The 20,973-nt window shown below is 44.8% G+C and overlaps 2 protein-coding genes across 3 annotated transcripts in view; both read right to left on the reverse strand.

The window, feature by feature from the left end:
• Positions 1-20,973, reverse strand: part of fjx1 (four-jointed box kinase 1) — a 440,027-nt gene that overhangs the window by 319,757 nt on the left and 99,297 nt on the right. The window lies entirely within an intron of this gene.
• Positions 6,477-20,973, reverse strand: part of trim44 (tripartite motif containing 44) — a 75,147-nt gene continuing 60,650 nt past the window's right edge. The window contains exons 5-6 of the mRNA XM_052029234.1: positions 15,023-15,119; positions 6,477-9,643 (exon numbers count right to left, since the gene is read on the reverse strand). Of these exons, the coding sequence (XP_051885194.1) occupies positions 15,035-15,119 (85 nt within the window). The 3' untranslated portion in view covers positions 6,477-9,643; positions 15,023-15,034. The remainder of the gene's footprint in view (positions 9,644-15,022; positions 15,120-20,973) is intronic.

Genomic DNA, 20,973 nt, shown 5'->3' on the forward strand with positions numbered 1-20,973 from the left:
CAGCTCTCATTAATCAAAGGATATGGGGTCAGTGCAGGAAAGTGGAGCTGAGGTAGAAGTCCAGCCAGCTCATTGAATGGTAGAGCAGGCACAAGGGGCCAAATGGCCTACCCTGCTTCTACTTCTTATGAATCACATAGGAAGCACTGTGCAAGACTTCTGCATAATGTGTTTTTCTCTGAAATATTCTGATCCCTTTTCCTCCCCTGGGTTGTTTAACTGTTCATGTGGGGATCACCAGGACATGATAACGAGCACCCACGAGTGCCAGAAGGTTGTCCCTCGGGGCATCACAGCTATACTGCTTGCACATTACTACAGCCAAGAGTAGGAAGCTTGGCTGATTTAGACCATAAGACATAGGAGCAGAATTAGGCCATTCAGCCCTTTGAGCCTGCTCTGCCATTCCATCACGGCTGACTTATTTTTCCCCTCTCAACCCCATTCTCCTGCCTTCTCCCCGTAACCTTTGACGCCCTCACTGATCAAGAACCTAACAACCTCCGCTTTAAGTACACCCAATGACTTGGCCTCCACAGGCGTCTGTGGCAATGGATTCCACAGATTCACCACCCTCTGGCTGAAGAAATTCCTCCTCACCTCTGTTCTAAAGGGACGTCCTTCTATTCTGAGGCTGTGCCCTCTGGTCCTAGACTCTCCCACTACTGGAAACATCCTCTCCACGTCCACTCTATCCAGGCCTTTCAATATTCGAATTATCCATATCCTGCTCTAATCTTCTCAAGCAGTCCCTTGGGATCGAGGATGACTTGGTTCCATTTTGGTTTTGTGGGTCCCAGGTGGTTGACAAGCTCAATATGGGACCCACAGACCCTTCCAGGGATGGGGCAGGAAGTGCGCGATATGGTAGGTGGGCAGGTAGTTTGTGAGCAACAAGCACAAAACGCTGGAGGAACTCAGCAGGTCAGGCAGCACCTATGGAGGGAAATAAACAGTCGACATTTCGGGTCGAGACCCTTCATCTGGACTGGAAAGGAAGAGGGCAGAAGCCAGAATGAGAAGGTTGTGGGGGTGGGTGGGAGCTAGCTTGTGAGATGGTGCACTCCTTCCACTGCTTACATGGAGTCACTGTGTGCTGCCGATGCAAGAACTCGAGGTTGTCAATACCATCCCAAATGCAGGCACAGTACAGTAAGGGGCAGGCACAGTAGTGTAGCGGTTAGCATAACGCTTTACAGCACCAGCAATCCGGGTTCAATTCCGGCCACTGTCTGTTTGTACGTTCTCCCCGCGTCTGCGTGGGTTTCCTCCGGGTGCTCCGATTTCCTCCTACATTCCAAAGACGCACAGGTTAGGAAGTTGTGGGCGTGCTATGTTGGCGACACTTGCGGGCTGCCCCCAGAACACTCTCCACAAAAAATGCATTTCACTGTGTGTTTCGATGTACATGTGACTAATAAAGAGATCTTATCTTACTTGGGGAAGTCACGGCTCAGAGATTCCCAGGAGCCAGTGGGGATGGTGCTTCAAGAAGACTTTGAGCCCATCCTTGTATCTTTTCCTCTGTCAACCTAATAATGAATGCAGCTAAGGAGCTGACATCTCCAGTTACACGCAGTACGTTGTGTGTTAGTTATGGATTATCTCACCATGATGGAGCTTTATGGTATGGTTTATGGAAGATTACCAGAGTTTTCATAAATTGGTCTCGGGTCTTATTTCCGAATTTCTTTCTGCCTTTCTCAGTAGGTTGCTGCGATGTGGGCAGGAGATTCAAAGTGCACGTGACTGCAGACTGTGAAGGAGCAGAGCACCTTCCTCCCTCCATGGCTTGGTGTCCTGTGAGGAGGTGGGGGCTTGGGGAGGGGGGGGGGCTACTGGTGAAGGGGTGACTTTTGCTTCAATTAAAATGCAGTTATGAATCAAATATAATATTTTGATTTCACTTTCAGCATCACCAAACCCTGAGAAGCCTGTGACTGATTTGTGAAGAAACTCTTTACTCAGGTCAGAAATTATACGAACTGCAGAGAACAATTATTTGTCTTCTTTTTTCTTGCCAATGGGCCATTAATCATTTCATGTGTAATTCAAGAAAAAAACAGCAGGAAGCGCCCAGCGTGAGAATGAGTAATCATTTCTGAAATGGGCTTGTAGTGTTGTCTCATAACAATGAGCTGTGTACTGATGTACACTATTCCCTTGCCCTTGGCTGATACCTATTCCTAAAATCACCTGCCACTCCCAGTTATACTGAGTAAGCTGCACATTAGTTCTGGAGGCCCTCTGTCCCATGAAGCTTTCTTGATTGTCTTAGTGCTTTCTTAAACTAGTGTGAGAATAGAAATGGAACCATGAAATGCCCTGTTCAAATCTCTATCTCAGGCACAGTAGTGCAGCGGTTAGCGTGACGCTATTACAGCACCAGTGACCCAGGTTCAATTCCGGCCACTCTCTGTAAGGAGTTTGTATGTTCTCCTCGTGTCTGCATGGGTTTCCTCCGGGTGCTCCGGTTTTCTCCCACATTCCAAAGATGTACGGTTAGGAAGTTGTGGGTGTGCTATGTCGGCGCCAGAAGAATGGCGACACTTGCGGGCTGCCCCCCAGAACACTCTACGCAAAGATACATTTCACTGTGTGTTTCGATGTACATGTGACTAATAAAGATATCTTATATCTTATAACTGGAAACAAAAATGAGTCTCAATACTTTGCTTTGAAAAATGTTCTGCACAAACCTTGCAGCTGGTAACTTCCATGCCAGGAAAGGACCATCTCAGCAAGATAATACACCCTCCTCCCCTTGATGTTCAACAGTTTTACCATCATAAAATTCTTCACTATCAACAGCTCGGTGCCTCCATTGACAATAGACAATAGGAGCAGAAGTAGACCATTCGGCCCTTCGAGTCTGCACTGCCATTTTGAGATCATGGCTGATCCTCAACAATGATGCGGAAGGGAGTGCTGGTAGGGGTAATGTTCTCGAGGTTGTTGATATCAAGAGAGAGGATGTGTTGAAGTTGTTAAATAATATTAAGACAGATAAATCTCCGGGGCCTGACAGGATTTTCCCCAGGCTGCTTCGAGAGGCTAGGGAGGAGATTGCTGAACCGCTGGTAAGGATCTTTGAGTCCTCGTTGTCTACGGGGGTGGTGCCGGAGGATTGGAGGATTGTGAATGTGGTCCCCTTGTTCAAAAAAGGTAATAGGGATAGGCCAGGGAATTATAGACTGGTGAGTCTCACGTCTGTGGTGGGTAAGCTGTTAGGAAGGATTCTAAGGGATAGGATTTATGAACACCTAGAGAATCATGGACTGATTAGGGACAGCCAGCATGGCTTTGTGAAGGGAAGATCTTGCCTCACAATCCTGATAGAGTTCTTTGAGGAGGTGACGAGGAAGATTGATGAGGGAAGTGTGGTGGATGTGGTTTACATGGATTTTAGTAAGGCATTTGATAAGGTTCCTCATGGTAGGCTTCTTCAGAAGGTCAGAGGCCAAGGGATCCAAGGAAGCTTGGCTGTGTGGATTAGGAATTGGCTTGCATGTAGAAAGCAGAGGGTTGTGGTGGAAGGAGTGCCCTCGGATTGGAAGGCAGTGACTAGTGGTGTCCTGCAGGGATCGGTTCTGGGACCTCTACTTTTTGTGATATTTACAGATGACTTAGATGAGGGGGTGGAGGGCTGGGTTAGTAAGTTCGCAGACGACACTAAGATAGGCGGTGTTGTGGATAGTGTGGAGGGCTGTCGGAGCTTACAGAGGGATATTGATAGGATGCAGAGCTGGGCTGACAAGTGGCAGATGGAGTTCAATCCGGAGAAGTGTGAGGTGGTACACTTTGGAAGGACAAACTCCAGGGCAGAGTACAGGGTAAACGGCAAGGTACTTGGCAGTGTGGAGGAGCAGAGGGATCTGGGGGTTCATATTCACAGTTCGTTGAAAGTTGCCTCACAGGTGGAAAGAGCAGTTAAGAAGGCCAATGGGATGTTGGCTTTCATAAGTCGCGGGATTGAGTTTAAGAGCCACGAGGTTATGATGCAGCTTTACAAAACTCTCGTTAGGCCACATTTAGAGTACTGTGTTCAGTTCTGGCCGCCTCATTATAGGAAGGATGTGGAGGCATTGGAGAGGGTGCAGAGGAGATTTACCAGGATGCCGCCTGGATTGGAGGGTATTGAATATGAGGAGAGGCTTAAGGTGCTAGGGCTTTATTCACTGGAAGGGAGGAGGATGAGAGGAGACATGATAGAGGTATATAAAATATTGAGAGGAATAGATAGAGTAGACAGTCAGCGCCTCCTTCCCAGGGCACCAATGCTCAAGACGAGAGGTCATGGCTTTAAGGTTATGGGTGGGAGGTTCAGGGGAGATGTCAGAGGGAGGTTTTTCACCCAGAGAGTGGTTGGTGCATGGAATGCACTGCCTGGGGTGGTGGTGGAGGCAGATACATTGAACAGGTTCAAGAGCTTGTTGGATAGGCATATGGAGGAACGTGAGATAGAGGGATATGCGGGAGGAAGGGGTTAGGTAGTGTGAGGGTGGTCTGATGGACAGCACGACACGGTGGGCCGAAGGGCCTGCTTTGTGCTGTATGGTTCTATGGTTCTAATATCCTGTTCCTGCCTTGTCCCCATATCCCTTGATTCCCTTATCTATAAGAAACCTATCTAGCTCCTTCTTGAAAGTGCCCAGAAAATTGGCCTCCACTGCCCTCTGAGGCACTGCATTCCACAAATTCACAACCCTCTGGGAGAAGATGTTTTTCCTCACCTCTGTCTTAAATGGCCTAGCCCTTATTCTTAAATCATGTCCCCTGGTCCTGGACTTACCCAACATCTGGAACATATTTCCTGTCTCTATCTTGTCCAATCCCTTAATAATCCTGTATGTTTCAATCAGATCCCCTCTCAATCTTCTCAATTCCAGCGTGTACAATCCCAGTCTCTCCAACCTCTCAGCATAAGACAGTCCCGACATCCCCGGAATTAACCTCGTAAATCTACGCTGCACGCCCTCTATAGCCAGGATATCCTTCCTTAAGTAGAAATTTTTCTTAACCAGCTACATAAATACTTTGACTGCAAGAGCACCTCAACGGCTACAATGGGCTTTGATTTTTTTCTTCTAATTGTGTTCTTACTTGTAAAAAAAATTATGTTTATGATTTTCTTGTGAATGTTGTGTAATGATGTTATGTGCCTGTGATGCTGATGGGAAGTAAATTTTTCATTGCACCTGCGCATACATGCATTTGACAATAAATTTGAATTTGACTCTTGACTTTGGGCTTTCTGCAATGACTGACCTAACCTTTGGCGTTCCAGAGCCGTTTCACTGAGCACAAGGCACAGGGCAGGAGTTTGGCGGAATCCTCCCCATTTGATCAGATGAGTGCAGCTCCAGCAAGACTCAAGAGGCTTGGCACCACTCACAGACCAAAGCCCACTTGATGAGCATCCCCACCACGTCAGAGGGCAGGCACGGTAGTGTAGCGGTTACCGTAACGCTTTACAGAGCCAGCAACCCAGGTTCAATTCCGGCCACTGTCTGTAAGGGGTTTGAACGTTCTCCCCGTGTCTGCGTGGGTTTCCTCCGGGTGCTCTGGTTTCCTCCCACATTCCAAAAGACGTACAGGTTAGGAGGTTGTGGGCGTGCTACATTGGCGCCGGAAATGTGGCAACACTTGTGGGCTTCCCCCAGAGCACTCTATGCAAAAGATGCATTTCACTGTGTGTTTCGATGTATATGTGACTAATAGAGATATCTTATCTACTCCTTCCAACACCAGCACATTGTGGCTGCCACATACAATGTCTCCAACATGCATTGCAATAGCTCACCAAGGTCTCTTCAGAAGCACCTCCTAAATCTGCAGCCTCTACCACTTACAAGGGCAAGGAGAGCAGGTGTGCCTGAACCCTCTTATCTTTGAGTTCCTTCCCGCACGCAGCCTGCTTGCTGTCTTGGAATCATGTTGTTATTTATTCGTGACCACTGGGTCTAAATCTTGGAACTCCCTAACAGTACTAGGAGAGGACCTTCAGCAGGAGGATAGCAGTGTTTCAAAATGGCGGCCCACCACCACCTTCTCAAGGGCATTTGGGGATGGGCAATAAATGCTGGCCTTCTGGTGATGCTCTCAGCCCATTAACATTCATTAACATAAAATTAACATTCATTAACATAAAATTAACATTCATTAACATAAAAAATCACCACACGCATTGACTTAAATAATGCTATCTTAACAAAAAAACTGTTTCACAGGAGATGACGAATTGGAATTTCTTGGAGCAGAGTGTCCTGCAATGTAAACACTTTTCCTGCATCTGCACTCAAAGAAAAAATAGCCCGCCAAGCCGCTGGTCTTGGTAACTGGAAAGCAAGTGGGGTAACCAACAGGACGAGGGGTAACAGAGGGACCCGGTGAACTGGGGAGGCTCTGAGAATATTAAAAGAAATTATCACACAACCATCCATTGGCATTCCAGATCCCAGTAACAACAAAACAGAAACGTAAATCATCTTTATTACAGGTATGAACAAGAAAAATGCAAATTCTGGATATGAATCTTACACAGACAACTGGTCTAAGAATGGTTACTTATATCTGCGACCCTTTTCCAGTCATACAGGTTCCATGAAGCCAATGATGCACGGTCCTTCCAGCAGTTTTATGCTCTGTGTCAGGAGCAGTAATTAAGACTTTCGAACCAACCATGTTACACAGAGTTCCTTTTGAAGGGAAGGTTGCATTATACACAGCTGCTTCCAGTTCTACTGTTGTGCTGGAGGGGATGCGACCAGATTGATGTGTTCGTCTCATAAACTGACGAAAGGGGTTGTGATCAGTGACGATGCTCCGACACCAGGTCTGGGTGTTCGCTGGGGCAGGCTACACACACGTGGTGGTATTGAGAAACCCAGAGGTCTTGAGGCTTCCCACATGCTGTGGAGCTTTAACACCAGAGTCTGTGACCTCTTTGGGCCCCCTGCTTTGAAGTCAGCTTGGCCGACAAGGCCCGCCCTCAGGTTGTGCAGTGTGTTGTCCACAGGGCTGCCGCAGAACAAGCGGGCGTGAGGCCAAGGGAAGGGGTGTTTGATGCTCAACCCCAGAGGGTCCAGTCCCCAAGTGAGGGATGTTCAGATCCAATCTCTGTCAGGTGTCCCATCCCCATTCCCAGGGAAAAAGGGGTACAGTGAGGCTGCAAAGCAAATGAAACTGGTGAAGTAGAGGGCTTTTAGTGGACAGGGGTCTGATTATGCAAGGGATGGAGCCTGGGGAGAATATCCCTGCTCTCCGTGACCCACAAGCAAAGTGGTAGGGTTTCTACCTTTATCCTGAGATTGGCTTTGCCACCCTTCAGCTGCCCAGCTTTTATCCACTGTGATCGCCTACACCAAAGGCCTTCATGTGTCCCGCTGCGCTCTGCTAGAGGGTTGGAACTGTCTTTCTGTGTTGCTTAAATGGAAGGAAGTTACTCCGCCTACTCATGCTCAATAGTTACGGGATGTTATGTCATACTTAAGTTTACAGCAGGTCCGTTGTTCAATTTCTGAATCTAACTTCGACCTTCAAACACTGTGGGGACCTTTCTTGAACTATTTTCAAAATCTTTGATCTGATGGTTAAAGTACAGATATTGGCTGATATCATTATGTGTTAAGGGTTTTTCCTCGTCCTTTTTTTTCACTAAACAGCTTCAGTCTTGGTAGCGGGTTTAGATTTTTTTTAATAATGAAATTATTCCAATTTATTCGTTATTAATTCATTATTATTTTTGATTACTAATATAGAGGATTGTGATTTCAAGTATGATTTAACACAATGTATTTACTAGTATTTTATCTTCCTTTTGATTCATGTACTCTGTATTTTCCTTGTGGAATTAATAAAAATATTGTAAAGAGAAATATTGTAAAGAGAGAGAGGGAACTGTCTTTCCAATTTTTCCCCCTCAGTCCCTACTTCTCCACTAACCTGCGTCCTGAAGACAATGCTGGTGATTGTTACATTTGGAGAAGATTATAACTACAATAAAGTGTGTTGGAATCAACGTCTAAGCAGTGTGAACTTCATGCATGCAGCTGGCAGCTGCTTGAATGTGTCTTGGAAGTGCTGCTGTGTTACATGTTGTTCCGTTTAACAAGAGGTGGCCCATCTGTACTGGCGGACTGGTGCCATCCCTCAGTGAGAAAGCAGGCAGTTAAACCACAGCCTCCACCCCACCCACTTCCCACTCTGATCTCAACTGGCCCAGATCAGCAGACCTTCTTTGAAGGAAGCCAGGAAGTTAGTGACCCTAACCCTGACCCTTCCCGGCTTCCACAACCCTCTGTGGTCTCCCAGCCATGCAGTAAATGTGAACATTTTCAGTTCTTTTCCCCATTTCTTACAGATCTGCAAAGCCCACCTGTCAGATTGAAGCAACTCTCAGAAACATCTTAGGCATTTTGCACGCACCTGGGCAATTCTGATTTTGGCTGAAATTGATTCAACTGCTCGTTAGATGACTCTCCTGGCTTTCATTCATTTTCGTCGGCATGAAAGGAAATGAAGCCCCCTTTTTCACGTTAGCCAGAGCCACACTTATTTCCGGACTGGGTTGCTTTACTTGGCAAATGAGGTGCCCATCGAGATCCAGAAGGGCAGTAAAGTTGAGTGTAGGTGTGTGTGTGGGTTGTAGAACGAGAACAGTCCTACATTAGACCTGTTGAGATTTATGAGGGTGCAGTCCCTGCAGGAGTCTTCTGAACTGTGCAACCTCTTGTTTGTCTTCCTGGTGAGGCTGAGATTTCCATTTAAGGTGGAAGATTGGAAGATATTCCCGGAGCTTTCACATCATGAGCACCACTGCTTAATGATTCTCTAATATGACCAATCCCAGACTGTTAAAACAAATCAAGTGACTGCCAGTCTTTCCTTGCTAGTCACCTACATTTTCCATAGCTGAGGAACAAAGGTGTTGAGACCAGGGTTGTGTGCAGGGAGGGACCAGCAGGGCATAGTCTCTCAACCCCTCAAAAAAAATCATTAGGTGTATAAGCATAATACGTATCTATTCAAATTGTTGTTGTAAATGCCTTAGAATTTAAATTTCTGTGCATTCTCCTAGTTAAAAGAAAACAATTCGTTTCATTCCTGCCCCTTTGACAGTTTTCTTGAGTTATTCCGGAGATCAATCCAATTCCAGGAGAGTCCAGGACAATCCTGGAGGGCGTATGATCCTCAATTAAGGTACATGGATAGGACATACAGTTCTTCGTCATATGTTGATCAACTAATCCAGTCCAAACACACAAAGGTAGGAAAGTGGCCACGTTCTACATTATCAGAACATGACTATTAAAATAAGGAATTTTAAAAATAAATTCACGACCTCTTTATAAATTGAATATTCCATGACATTCCAAGGTACAATGATCTGTTTCAGCCAGCTTGCAATAGTCTGTGTTGCACCTTGTGCCTGGTTCTCCATTTAGGTTTCCCTTCTGCTAACAATTGCCAACTCTGTCTGCTGACGTTCATGTTGGCTTCTATTTCCAGCCGCACTCAGAAATTAAAAACGCTCCTCGTTGATTCACAGGTTTCAAATTTCAATATTCATTGCAAATTTAAAAATACATTGATTAAATCCAGAACTCTTCAGTACAATAGCAGCAAAAGGCAGTTGGAATGTCTGGAAGACAAAGAAAATGAACACCAGTATTACCATGGAATCATCCTGATCCTGCTGTATCTGACCTACAGCAAACTGACAGCATCTATGACTTGTGAGCTCCTGAAAGCTAGATCCTCGATGGATCCCACTATGAGTAAAATTCCTAGGCCTTAGCTTTGTTTGCTGTTCTTCCTCACACTTTGTGATTCCAATCTGGATTCTTTAATCAATTGCGATTGAACAAATATATAAAAAATTAATGATAGGAGTCACAGTCTCCTATCATTATTTATTTTACCTCTCGCTGCCTTGGTGAAGCAGCCGGCATAATCAAAGACCCCACCCACCCGGGTCATGCTCTCTTCTCCCCTCTCCCATCAGGTAGAAGATACAGGAGTCTGAGGCCACGTACCACCAGGCTCAAGGACAGCTTCTATCCCACTGTGATAAGACTATTGAGTGGTTCCCTTATACAATGAGATGGACTCTGACCTCACGATCTACTTATTGTGACCTTGCACCTTATTGCACTGCACTTTCTCCGTAGCTGTGACAGTTTACTCTGTACTGTTATTGTTTTTACCTGTACTACATCAATGCACTCTGTACTAACTCAGTGTAACTGCACTGTGTAATGAATTGATCTGTACGATCGGTATGCAAGACAAGTTTTTCACTGTACCTCGGTACAAGTGACAACAATAAACCAATACCAATACCAAGTTTCTTTACACAGCCTGCTACTTTTCCTTGCTTTTGCCTACGATACACTTTGTCAACAACTTCCTTTCTGGCCCCTGAATGTAGACTTTTGTCCCGCCCTGAATCAATGGCATTGCTTCTAGTATCGCTTCAATTTCTGGAGGTCAAGTGGCTTTTAAAACCGTCTCCTCCGCCACTCGTAGTTTTCATCAGGTTCTCTGCTCCTTTCATCAGGTTCTCTGCTCCTTTCATCACCCAGTACCATTCACGTTCTCAGCCAGGCCTTCTTTTGGCTTCGGCAAAGTCTGTCATATCTTCATCCACATTTCCACATTGGGAAGCACTGGCACTCCTGATTAGTCACGTGTCCTTGCTTGAGGCTTCAGCTGTACTGATCAAATTTCCATTTGGCTGTTCCCATATTTCCGATCTTGGTTCAGCTGTGCCGATGGCTTAATCCATGACACTCCACCGTAACCATTTCAAGGGTTGTATCTGTGTCCGAACTTGCCGTCTCTTCTCCAGTAATTGTCTTCACCTCTTGCTGTGAACTTACCAATGCTGTGTAAAAGTGCGCAACATGGACCAACTCCCAATTTCCGTACCTTGTGTCTGTTCCTATGCTGGTCCTGTTGCCACTTTATCCTTGAATCCACCTAATGCCACAGCCCAGATCCTCTGCCGACTTGAGGTAGGAACTCTAACGTCCATCAAAGATTTTCTTTGGATCAGTCAGCGTAGAAGTTTGACAAACAGCATCATACAGCCTCTTGCAGGGTCATCTTCCTTGGTCTGTGTTTCTGCCAGCCTCCTTCTCGTTAGACATGCCACCTTAAATCTTCTTCGTGAGCAGGTCTATCACTGCCATCGCTACTTCATAAGAAATAGGAGCAGGAGTTGGCCATCTGGCCCGTCGAGCCTGCTCCACCATTCAATAAGATCATGGCTGATCTGGCCGTGGACTCAGGTCCACCTACCTGCCTTTTCCCCATAACCCTTAATTCCCCTACGATGCAAAAATCTATCTGTGTCTTAAATATACTTAATGAGGTAGCCCCTACTGTTTCCCTGGGCAGAGAATTCCACAGATTCACTACGCTCTGGGAAAGGCAGTTTCTCGACACCTGGACTTCATTCCAGCTCCTCGCTCCAATGCACTGACCTTGTTCTGCACCAGACTGTGAGGATGGAAACTCTCATCTAAAGCATTTTGTCCTTCTGCTGGTGATGACTCTCGTGCTTCCTGAAGCTCAGCTTCCTGCCTCATGATGCCGATGACAACTTTCATTATCCAGTTAACGACTTAATTTAGGTTGCTCAAGCTCAGAACAGTGTGATGGCTTTCCTTCCTCTATGTACATTATTTTGTCGTCCATGCTTTCTGTAATTCCTGAAAACAAGTCTTTCACTTGCAGGTGTGCTACTCTACAAATCTCAATTGCTTTTCTTTCTCACCTGGAGCCTGCTTTAATTCAGTATGACTGCTTCACTGTTTAGAACCAAGACTGGCAACGTATCCAGTCTGTCTCTCAACAATTTGCTGGTTGAAGTTTGCCACCTTTAACTCTTGTTGTTCTGACCACACATATTACTTTGTAATTGATATGGCACCTCATTGAGTGCCCTTTCAGTGGCATCTATTCGAACATCTCTCAGCCTTATTTGATTCTCCTGAGTGTTTGACTTCCCCGCCTGAAGGCTATTTTGTCCAGTTTCCTTCCCTGAATCCACCAGCCACCTGCTTTCTGATTCCACCAAGAATATCAAGGATATAACATAAGAAAGAGCAGGAATAGGCCATTCATTCCCTTGCGCCTATCCAATATTCAATCGTCTACCTCAGTCCCACTTTCCTGCACTAACCCCATATCTCTTGATTCCCTTAATGTCCAAAGATCTACCATTGTTTTGGAGCAGTGGATTGATTTCACTATTTCTCTGGCTTTGAACAGGGCGTTTCTGCAGGAATGCATTATCAACCTTCAGACGCTGGTGCACAACTTTTCAGGGAGAGCCAGAATGACAACCCCAATGATTTCTGAAGCACAGTCGGGGAAACATATTTATTTTAAACATACCTAACCAGGTATCTTTAGTCAGGTATTCAAAGACAAGGGCCAGCATTTGTGAAGAGAGTTACTGTTCAGCTTTTCTGAATCAAATGAGGACACTTGGCAAAGTTGCAGTCAGTCTTGGAGGGTTTTTGAATGCCCTTTTAGAAGTGATGGAGGCTTAGTGACTGAGATTGTCGATTGTTGAGATGGTGACTGAGATATTGGCTGAGACAGGGCACACAGGGTGAGGTTATCGGAGGTTGCAGGCAGAATTGGGATGTTGCACCTGGCACAAGCTTGGCAGGTTTGCCGCAAACTCTACTCGCCTCTGACCACCAACTCAAGCTGAACCAGATAGTACACAACCTTGGCGTTTTAGCCAACTTAGAATTGAGCTTCAGACACATCAGAACAAAGTTTGCCTGTTTCCTCTTCTGCAATGTAGGAGCTGGAGAAATTCATCCTTTAGTCCCTTGGACCTGTTCCCTCTTCAGTGATTCTACAGTACATCTATATCCCAACTCCATCTACCAGCTTTGTTTGACATCAGTCTGCACTGTAGGTCTATATTGTGATGGGCTGTGTGGTAGACCCATTGGTCGGGATCATGGCATGCATGCTGTCATGGAGCAAGCGTAAAATGGAGATGAATTTCTGTGGGCAGCTGAATTTGAGGAGAGTGTTCTGCAGTCTGTACTTATTGATGGAGTCAAAGGCTTTAGTGATGTCGCCAAAGGTCATGTACAGTGGCTGATGCTGATCCCTGCATTTCTCTTGGAGCTATTGTGTGGTGAAGATCATGACCATTGTGCCTCTACATGGACAAGGTCCACACCACAGGGAGAGACGGACCGTCACACCTCTAAATCAATGGGGAATTCAAATTTTAACATTGGCTTTTGAAGTAATTAAATTGTTCTCATTCAGGCTCAGGGCTTGAGAAAGGTTTCTCAATAAATTAAAAATAGGTGGTTCCTTTGATAATAATAAAACTACAAGGGGATTACAGCCATTCCTTGAATAACAAAAGGTATGTTTCCAGCCAGATGGAACAGATAATCTGGCCACAAGTGTGTTCACTGCCTCTCCAGAAGATAACTCTTGCCTCCCGGGGAATGAAGTGGATTGACCCAACTGCAAAGGTCATGGCGATGTGACTGTGTGGGCTCTGAATTTTGTTAACCACTCTTGTGAAGGTGAGTTACTTTATAGACTGACAATTGAAAGCTACTATTTTGACAGCCCTTTAGGAACTACTTTTAAGCAATCTCATCAGTCTGTTAGATTCTGCTATTCTAATTATATATAATTATACTATAAGAGTCAACATCCATTGGAACTGATTCAAAGCGACATAATGCATTGCTTTGGAACTTCTGCTGTCTGCCTTATTAGCTAACCCTTCCCATTAACGATCTACTAATCAACTGCCTAAGAAGGCGGATGAGTTAATTCTCAATCAATCTATTGACATTAAATTGTGTTTTTAACCAATAATGTGCTATAGAGTCTTAGAGTACAGGGTCCTTGAAACAGCCCACTGAGTCTGTGCTGACAACCAACCACCCATTTTCACTAATGCTACATTAATTCCATTTCTACTTCCCCCTCTGATTCCCCACAACTCCTCTCCATATTCTACGCTCAACTATACAAGAGGCAATTTATAGTGTTGAATTAGCCTACCAACCTGCACGTCTTTGGGATGTGGGGGGGAAACCAGAGCACCCGGGGCAAACCCATGCAGTCTCAGGGAGAACGTGCAAACACCACACAGACAGCACTGCGGTCAGGACCGGACCCAGGTCGCCGGAGCTGTGAAGCAGCGGTGGTTCTGTTAGCTGCGCCACTGATTGGTGCATGGCCAGTTTGTTTCTTAGTGATTTGACATGTTAATTCAACAGCTTAATGATGGCCTAATTAATGGTTAGTAAAATGCATTCATTTTGATTCAAACTGTAAGGAAGTTTTATGTTCCTTTATTGTGGATCGCTCAACCACATCTCACCTTTGCCCCATTCCTTCTTGAACAGGTTGACTTAGGTTGAAAACTTGTCAAATTTACTAATTTAAGGTCACTGAATTGCAACAAAACTTACAGATCCCCACCAGGCCTCTATCCATGACTCCCCTTCCCTCATCACCTTACCCAGGCCAGTAAAACTTCACTAATCCCCTATCCGATTGTTCGGCACGGCATGGTAGTGTAGCAGTTAGCGTAATGTTACTACAGCGCCAGCGATCCGGTTTCAATTCTGGCCGCTGTCCGTAAAGAGTTTTTACGTTCTCCCTGGGTTTCCTCTGGGTGCTCCGGTTTCCTTCTACATTCCAAAGACGTACGGGTTAGGAAGCTGTGGGCATGCTGTGTTGGCGCTGGAAGCGTGGCAACACTTGCGGGCTGTCCCCAGAACACCCTACGCAAAAGATGCATTTCACTGTGTGTTTCGATGTACATGTGACTAACAAAGAAATCTTATCTTATGTTATCGGAAATCCCGATGGTTTGGCATCTGGTTCACCAGCTGTTAATTCCTGAGCTCTCGTCAACATACAAGGGATCTAATTCCTTACATGGATCTTCCCCAGGGCCCAAACAATAACATTTCCATTATCAAATGAATTCTGGTGCAGATTTACCTACCTCTTGCTAACTTCACCAAGGTCCATTTGCACTTGAAGTCTCTCCAAAACCTCCACCCTTGCCTGGAGGAGGCGAGTCATCTCTGTGGGATTTTTCCCTTTGGGAAAAAAATTACAGGACAATCATTTTGAGCAAGTACACAAGACCTGAGAACTTATCCAGAGTATCTTCCACTCTGCACTGGTGGTACGGGCGAGGGAGCTCCAGCTACACTGGGGAATTTCAGAAAGAGAGGACTTAATTCTTCAGAAATCCCAGGCTAATATGTTGCATAGCGACTAAATGTTTTCATGAAACATCCAACACAAATATATTAATCACTGCATGCATGTGGTGTTGGATACACATAACATGTATACTGCATGTAAGCAAGAGTTATATCGCAGAATCATACAGCACAGAGACGGGTCCTTTCGACCCATCTCATCCATGCTGACCGTGTTGCCTGGTATGCTAATCCCATTTTCCCATACTAGGCCCGAACCCCTCCAAGCCTTTCCTCTCCAACTCCCTTTAAATGTTGTAATATACAGTTTCTAACAACAATAATACCGGTAGAATCCAAAACAATACTGTCCAAGTTTTCTATTACTTGGAACTTTCCTTGCAATATTTAGCGCAGTCCTGTTGAAGCCGAAATAATTCACATAATAATATACATTTAATATATACAGAACCAAGCCATCATTTGACTGACACAAGGTGAAAATATGACAAATTATTGATATGAAATCTGGAATACTCTAGTTACGCACCAACCTGTAATGCTCATGATAAAAACAGCCTCTTATTCTGAGGTATTTATATAACAGTTTTGTTCTACCACTCACTGTGAATTTACAATATTCAATTACTATGCAAATGCAAAGTATTCATGCGACTGCTTCATTTCATAAGAAATTCTATATTACTGAAATCTTATTTGCTTGAAATTTAATCTTTCCCAGTACTGCAACAGGTTTGAAAGTGTTTTTAGTGACTGCAGTAAAACTCTGTTAACCTGGCATGTTTGGGACTGCAGTGGAGCTGGACAGGGAGATTTTCTGGACTATCGTATGTTATTCCAATTAATATTCCAACACACTTTTAGTTAGCTTCTAGTAGAATAAATTATACTAATAGCAGAATAAATTTTGGTATAATTTCAGTACTTAGATGTTAGCATAATAAATTTTCCAGCAAACCCAGTAAGTTTAAAGGCAATTCAGGAAATAGAACCCAGTGAGTTTCCAGTGCAGGAAACCTTGGCTCCAATGAGTTTCAAGGGAATGGGGCCCTGGTGAGTTTAAGGAAGCATAGGAACAGAGCCTGTGCAGTTTAAAGTGAATGCGGGAATTGGGGTCTCTTGTGTGTTATTGGGAGTGTGGGAACCAGGGTCCTGGTGTGTAAATGGGAGTACAGGAATTCTATCCCTAGTATGTTAATGAGAGCTCTGGAATTAACAGCTGCAGAGCCAGATGCCAAACCATCAGGATTTCTGAACAATCGGACAGCGGATTATTGGAGGTTTACTTTTTGGGAGGTGTAATACAGAAGTATTGGTATTGGTATTGGTTTATTATTGTCATTTGTACCGAGGTACAGTGAAAAACTTGTCTTACAAACCAATCTTACAGGTCAATTCATTACACAGTGCAGTTACATTAAGTTAGTACAGAGTGCATTGATGAAGTACAGGTAAAAACAATAACAGTACAGAGTAGTGTTACAGCTACAGAGAAAGTGCAGTGTAATAAAGTGCAAGGTCACAACAGGGTAGACAGTGAGGTCATAGTCCATCTCATTGTATAAGGGAACTGTTCAATAGTCTTATCGCAGTGGGGTAGAAGCTGTCCTTAAGCCTGGTGGTACGTGCCCTCAGGCTCCTGTATCTTCTACCTGATGGAAGAGTAGAGAAGAGAGAATGTCCCGGGTGGGTGGGGTCTTTGATTATGCTGGCTGCTTCACCAAGACAACGAGAGGTAAAGACAGAGTCTAAGGAGGGGAGACTGGTGTCCGTGATGTGCTGGGCTGTGTCCACAACTCTCTGCAGCTTCTTGTGGTCTTGGGCAGAGCAGTTGCCATACGTTATGGGAACATCAGCACCTTCACATCCTCTCCTCAACTATACATCATTATGACTCAGGGAGACTCACTGGCCCTGTACAAATAGTTAAAAATGTGCAAATACATTGGTGTACCTAAAAGTCCACCTGTGTAAAATCCTCCAAGTTCACAACAAGGATAATGTCAGAATCATGATCAGAATCAGATTTATTTTCGCTGACTTAGATGAAGTGAAATTTGTTGTTTTGCAGCAGCAGTACAGTGCATAGGCATACAATTACTATACATTACAAAGCTAAATAAATAGTGCAACAAAAAAGGAATAACCAGGTAGTGTTCATGGACCTTTCAGAAATCTGAAGGCACCTCCCTGGCCAATAACCCCAGAGCTGAGGCCCCAGTCACACTTAGTCAGTTAGGTTGGGCAGGCCATGTCATTCACATGCCTGACACCAGACTCCTGAGACAGACACTCTATTCCAGCCTCTGTCTGGGGAAGACATTACTGGTCAGACAGAAGACAGAGGATTCAAGGTTGTGCCCAAACCTTCCGTGAAGATATGCAACGTCCCCACTGATTCCTGGGAATCTCTGGCCAGTGAGCAAGCAAAGTGGTGAAGGAGCATTTGACATGGTATCGAGCACCAATTTCGTGCACTGGGAGAACACACAAAGGCCCTGCGTAAGCAGAAGGAGTGGACCACCTCATAAAATACTCAGCAGCCTGCCCTGTCAGTCACCATCTATGGAAGAGTCTGCACTTGTCACATTGACCTCACTGGCTACCTCAGAGCCCACTAAACCAGACTGGAAGAAGATGACAACGTGATGGAAGACGTCATCAATGATGTGGTCAAGTGGCATTTTCTGTACAATAAGCTGCTCGGTTCCATCTCTACCGATATCACTTGGCTCCTGACCTTTAGGTTTTGGTCCAAATATGGATAAAAGAGCAAAATTCCAGAGGTGAGGTGAGAGTGGATGCCGTGTCCGAATGTGCCACCAAGGAAACCTAGTAAAAGTGAAGTTGAGATGAGAAGTCTCCATTGGCCAGAGTCTAGGTGAGCACTGGAGGATGACGGATGCTATCATCTCAACCGAAGGACATTGCCTCAGGACAGTGAGCCTGCCCCAACCATTTTAATTTCTTGCTCAGCTGTTTCATCGATAACCTTCACTTATCATTAGCTCAGAAGTGGGGATGTTCACTTGTGGAGCTAATGCTGAAACAGCATTACGACAGTGACTACAACTGACACAGAGGCCAGCATAAACAGTGGAAGGAATGCATCCCCCCACCCCTCTCCCCCCAACTACCCAGCCCACCAACCACCCCTGCCCCACCCATGGCAGAGTCTGCAGGTCCTTCCTGGTCTCATCAATCATGGCAGAGCCCAAAAAACTGGAGTGGGAGCAAGTCATCCTCGGTCCTAGGACTGGCTAAGTGAACGTGCTGCATTGGCTGAATGTTAACACTCATGAAAGGCACTACATAAATGCAAATATTTCTTTCTTGGTGACTAACTGCTATCGATCCCTACATTCCTACCTCGCCCTGGAGGAACATGATTACCTTTCATGCAGTCTGCAACAGAGAACAACTTTACTTGAACAAAGACTTGACTAGTTACCTCCTTTGCCATCAACTCCATGCAACAAGGATCAATCGATTTCAGTCTTATAAAGCCCATTTTCCTCAGATTCCACTGCATGAAGACGGTTGCCTGACCTTATTCCTGAGGGCCCAGCTCAAAACTCCTCACCAGTGGAAACTGTTTCTCCACATCTATCCATTCAAATCTTCTTCTCATTTTAAACATTTGCATGGTTCAAATTTATGCATTCAAGAAAATACCACCTCACGTCTAAACCCTTTCGGCTTGTATTATCTTCACAGTATCTAAGTTTAGAGTGAGAGGGCAATCATTTGAAACACAAGATCCTGAGGGTTTTGACAGGATGGATGTGCAAATGATAGTTCCTCTTCTGGGAGGACTTAGAACTAAGTGTCACAGTTTAAATATAAGGGATCACCTTTTATGACAGGGGTGAGAAGAATTTTGTTTTCCAGGAGGGCCTTGAGTCTTTGAAGCTCTTCTTCAAAGGGTAGCGGAAACAGTCTGAATATGTTTGAAGCAAAAGGAGACAGATTCTTGGTAAGTATGGGGATGGAAGTTTGTCGAGGATGGGCAGGAATGCAGAACTAAGACAAGCTCCTTATCAGCCACGACTTTACAAAGTGGCAGAGCAAGCTTGAGGGGCAGAGTGCCCTACTCCTGCTATATCTGTGTGCCCTCCATCATTCATGTGGATTGGTGCTCAGAGCTGATTGCAGTGTGTTATCAGGGAGCGCACCAAAGTTGTGTCCATTTGAAGCACCGCTGCTTTACATCAGCACCAAGCCCCACACCCAGGAACGTTCTGACAGTAGGCGAAGGCAGGCTTCACACCCCGAGGCTCACCGGCAGCTAAAACTCTCCAAAGACTTTGAATCTCCGCGAATGTCTCCGACATTAAAAAAATTTGAAAGATATTCAAAAACTATTAAAAATTAATTGTGCTATTAAAGATAAATTATTTATCATTTTTGTTTTAAAAAATAAAACAAAAACAGCAGTAAACACTTAAAAACAATTAAATACATTTGCGAAGAATTAAATACATCCAAATTAAAAAATTGATAAAATCCCTCACAGAAGGCTGGTCAGCCAAAATGACATCCATGGAATTAAAGAGCTAGTAGCAGTATGGATAGGAAATTGACTTAGAAGCAGAAAGCAGACACTAATGGTAAACACTTGTTTTACAGACTGGAAGATGGTAGATGGTGGTGTTTTCCAAGATCAGTGCTGGGGCCTCTGCTTTCTTTGATATTTTGAACAGAGGTGTGTGTGTGTGTGTGTGTGTGTGTGTGTGTGTGTGTGTGTGTGTGTGTGTGTGTGTGTGTGTGTGTGTGTGTGTGTGTGTGTGTGTGTGTGTGTGTGTGTGTGTGTGTGTGTGTGTGTGTGTGTGTGTGTGTGTACACTTGTGTGTGTTGGGGGACAGGGCCATGCAGAGTAATATCTCCAAATTTGCAGGTGATACAAATCTTGGAATTGTGGCAGAAAATCCGAGCCCAGTTGGGATGACGGCATCGAGGACCTCATGGGAGGCTTGATACTTCTGCATTCTTGTGACTGGCCCTCAGAGGTGCTTCACATTGCCAACCTGGCCCTCCCCTCGACCACGTAGCATGCCCCACTCTCAGCATTGCCCCATCACTCCATCTCTATTGACAATGAGGGGGCGGTGGAGACTCTCAGTACATTTAAGAAGTAACTGGACAAGGACTTGAATCGCCAAGGCATAGAATACCACGGACCAAGCGCTGGAAAATGGGATTAGTGTAGATGAGTACATGATGGTCAGCATGGACATGATGGGCTGAAGGGCCTGTTTCTATGCTGTGTGAATCTGTACTTTCCAACAAGCAGATACTAAATTGAAGAGTCTGTGGTTATTTGCTTTCTCGCTCCCACCCTTCATAAATAATGGATTGTTATTTGAAATTTTCTTATCCAAAGGCACTTTCTTGAGTTCAGAGTGTTTTGGTTAATATGATTATGATTAATGCATCTGAAATTTCCTCACTTTTTAATACACTGGGGTGGAAACAATCAGTTCTCAGAGACTGATGTAACTAGTGGTACTATTTTCTCCAACAGAATTGCTTAATTACATTAAACCTACTAAGATTATCCCTTGACAATTTCAGATTGCCTTGTGCAGCCCAGCACTTAATCCAGCTCTTCCGCTGATACAAAACACTCATTAAACAAGCGTGAAATTTTCTTACCATCCATAACAATTCAAACTGCATCTATGCATAATTCCCCTTTTAGCATTTGTTATTCTTCTTGACATGG

This window comes from Pristis pectinata, chromosome 14 (assembly GCF_009764475.1).
Source record: "Pristis pectinata isolate sPriPec2 chromosome 14, sPriPec2.1.pri, whole genome shotgun sequence".
NCBI classification, from domain to species: Eukaryota; Metazoa; Chordata; class Chondrichthyes; order Rhinopristiformes; family Pristidae; genus Pristis; species Pristis pectinata.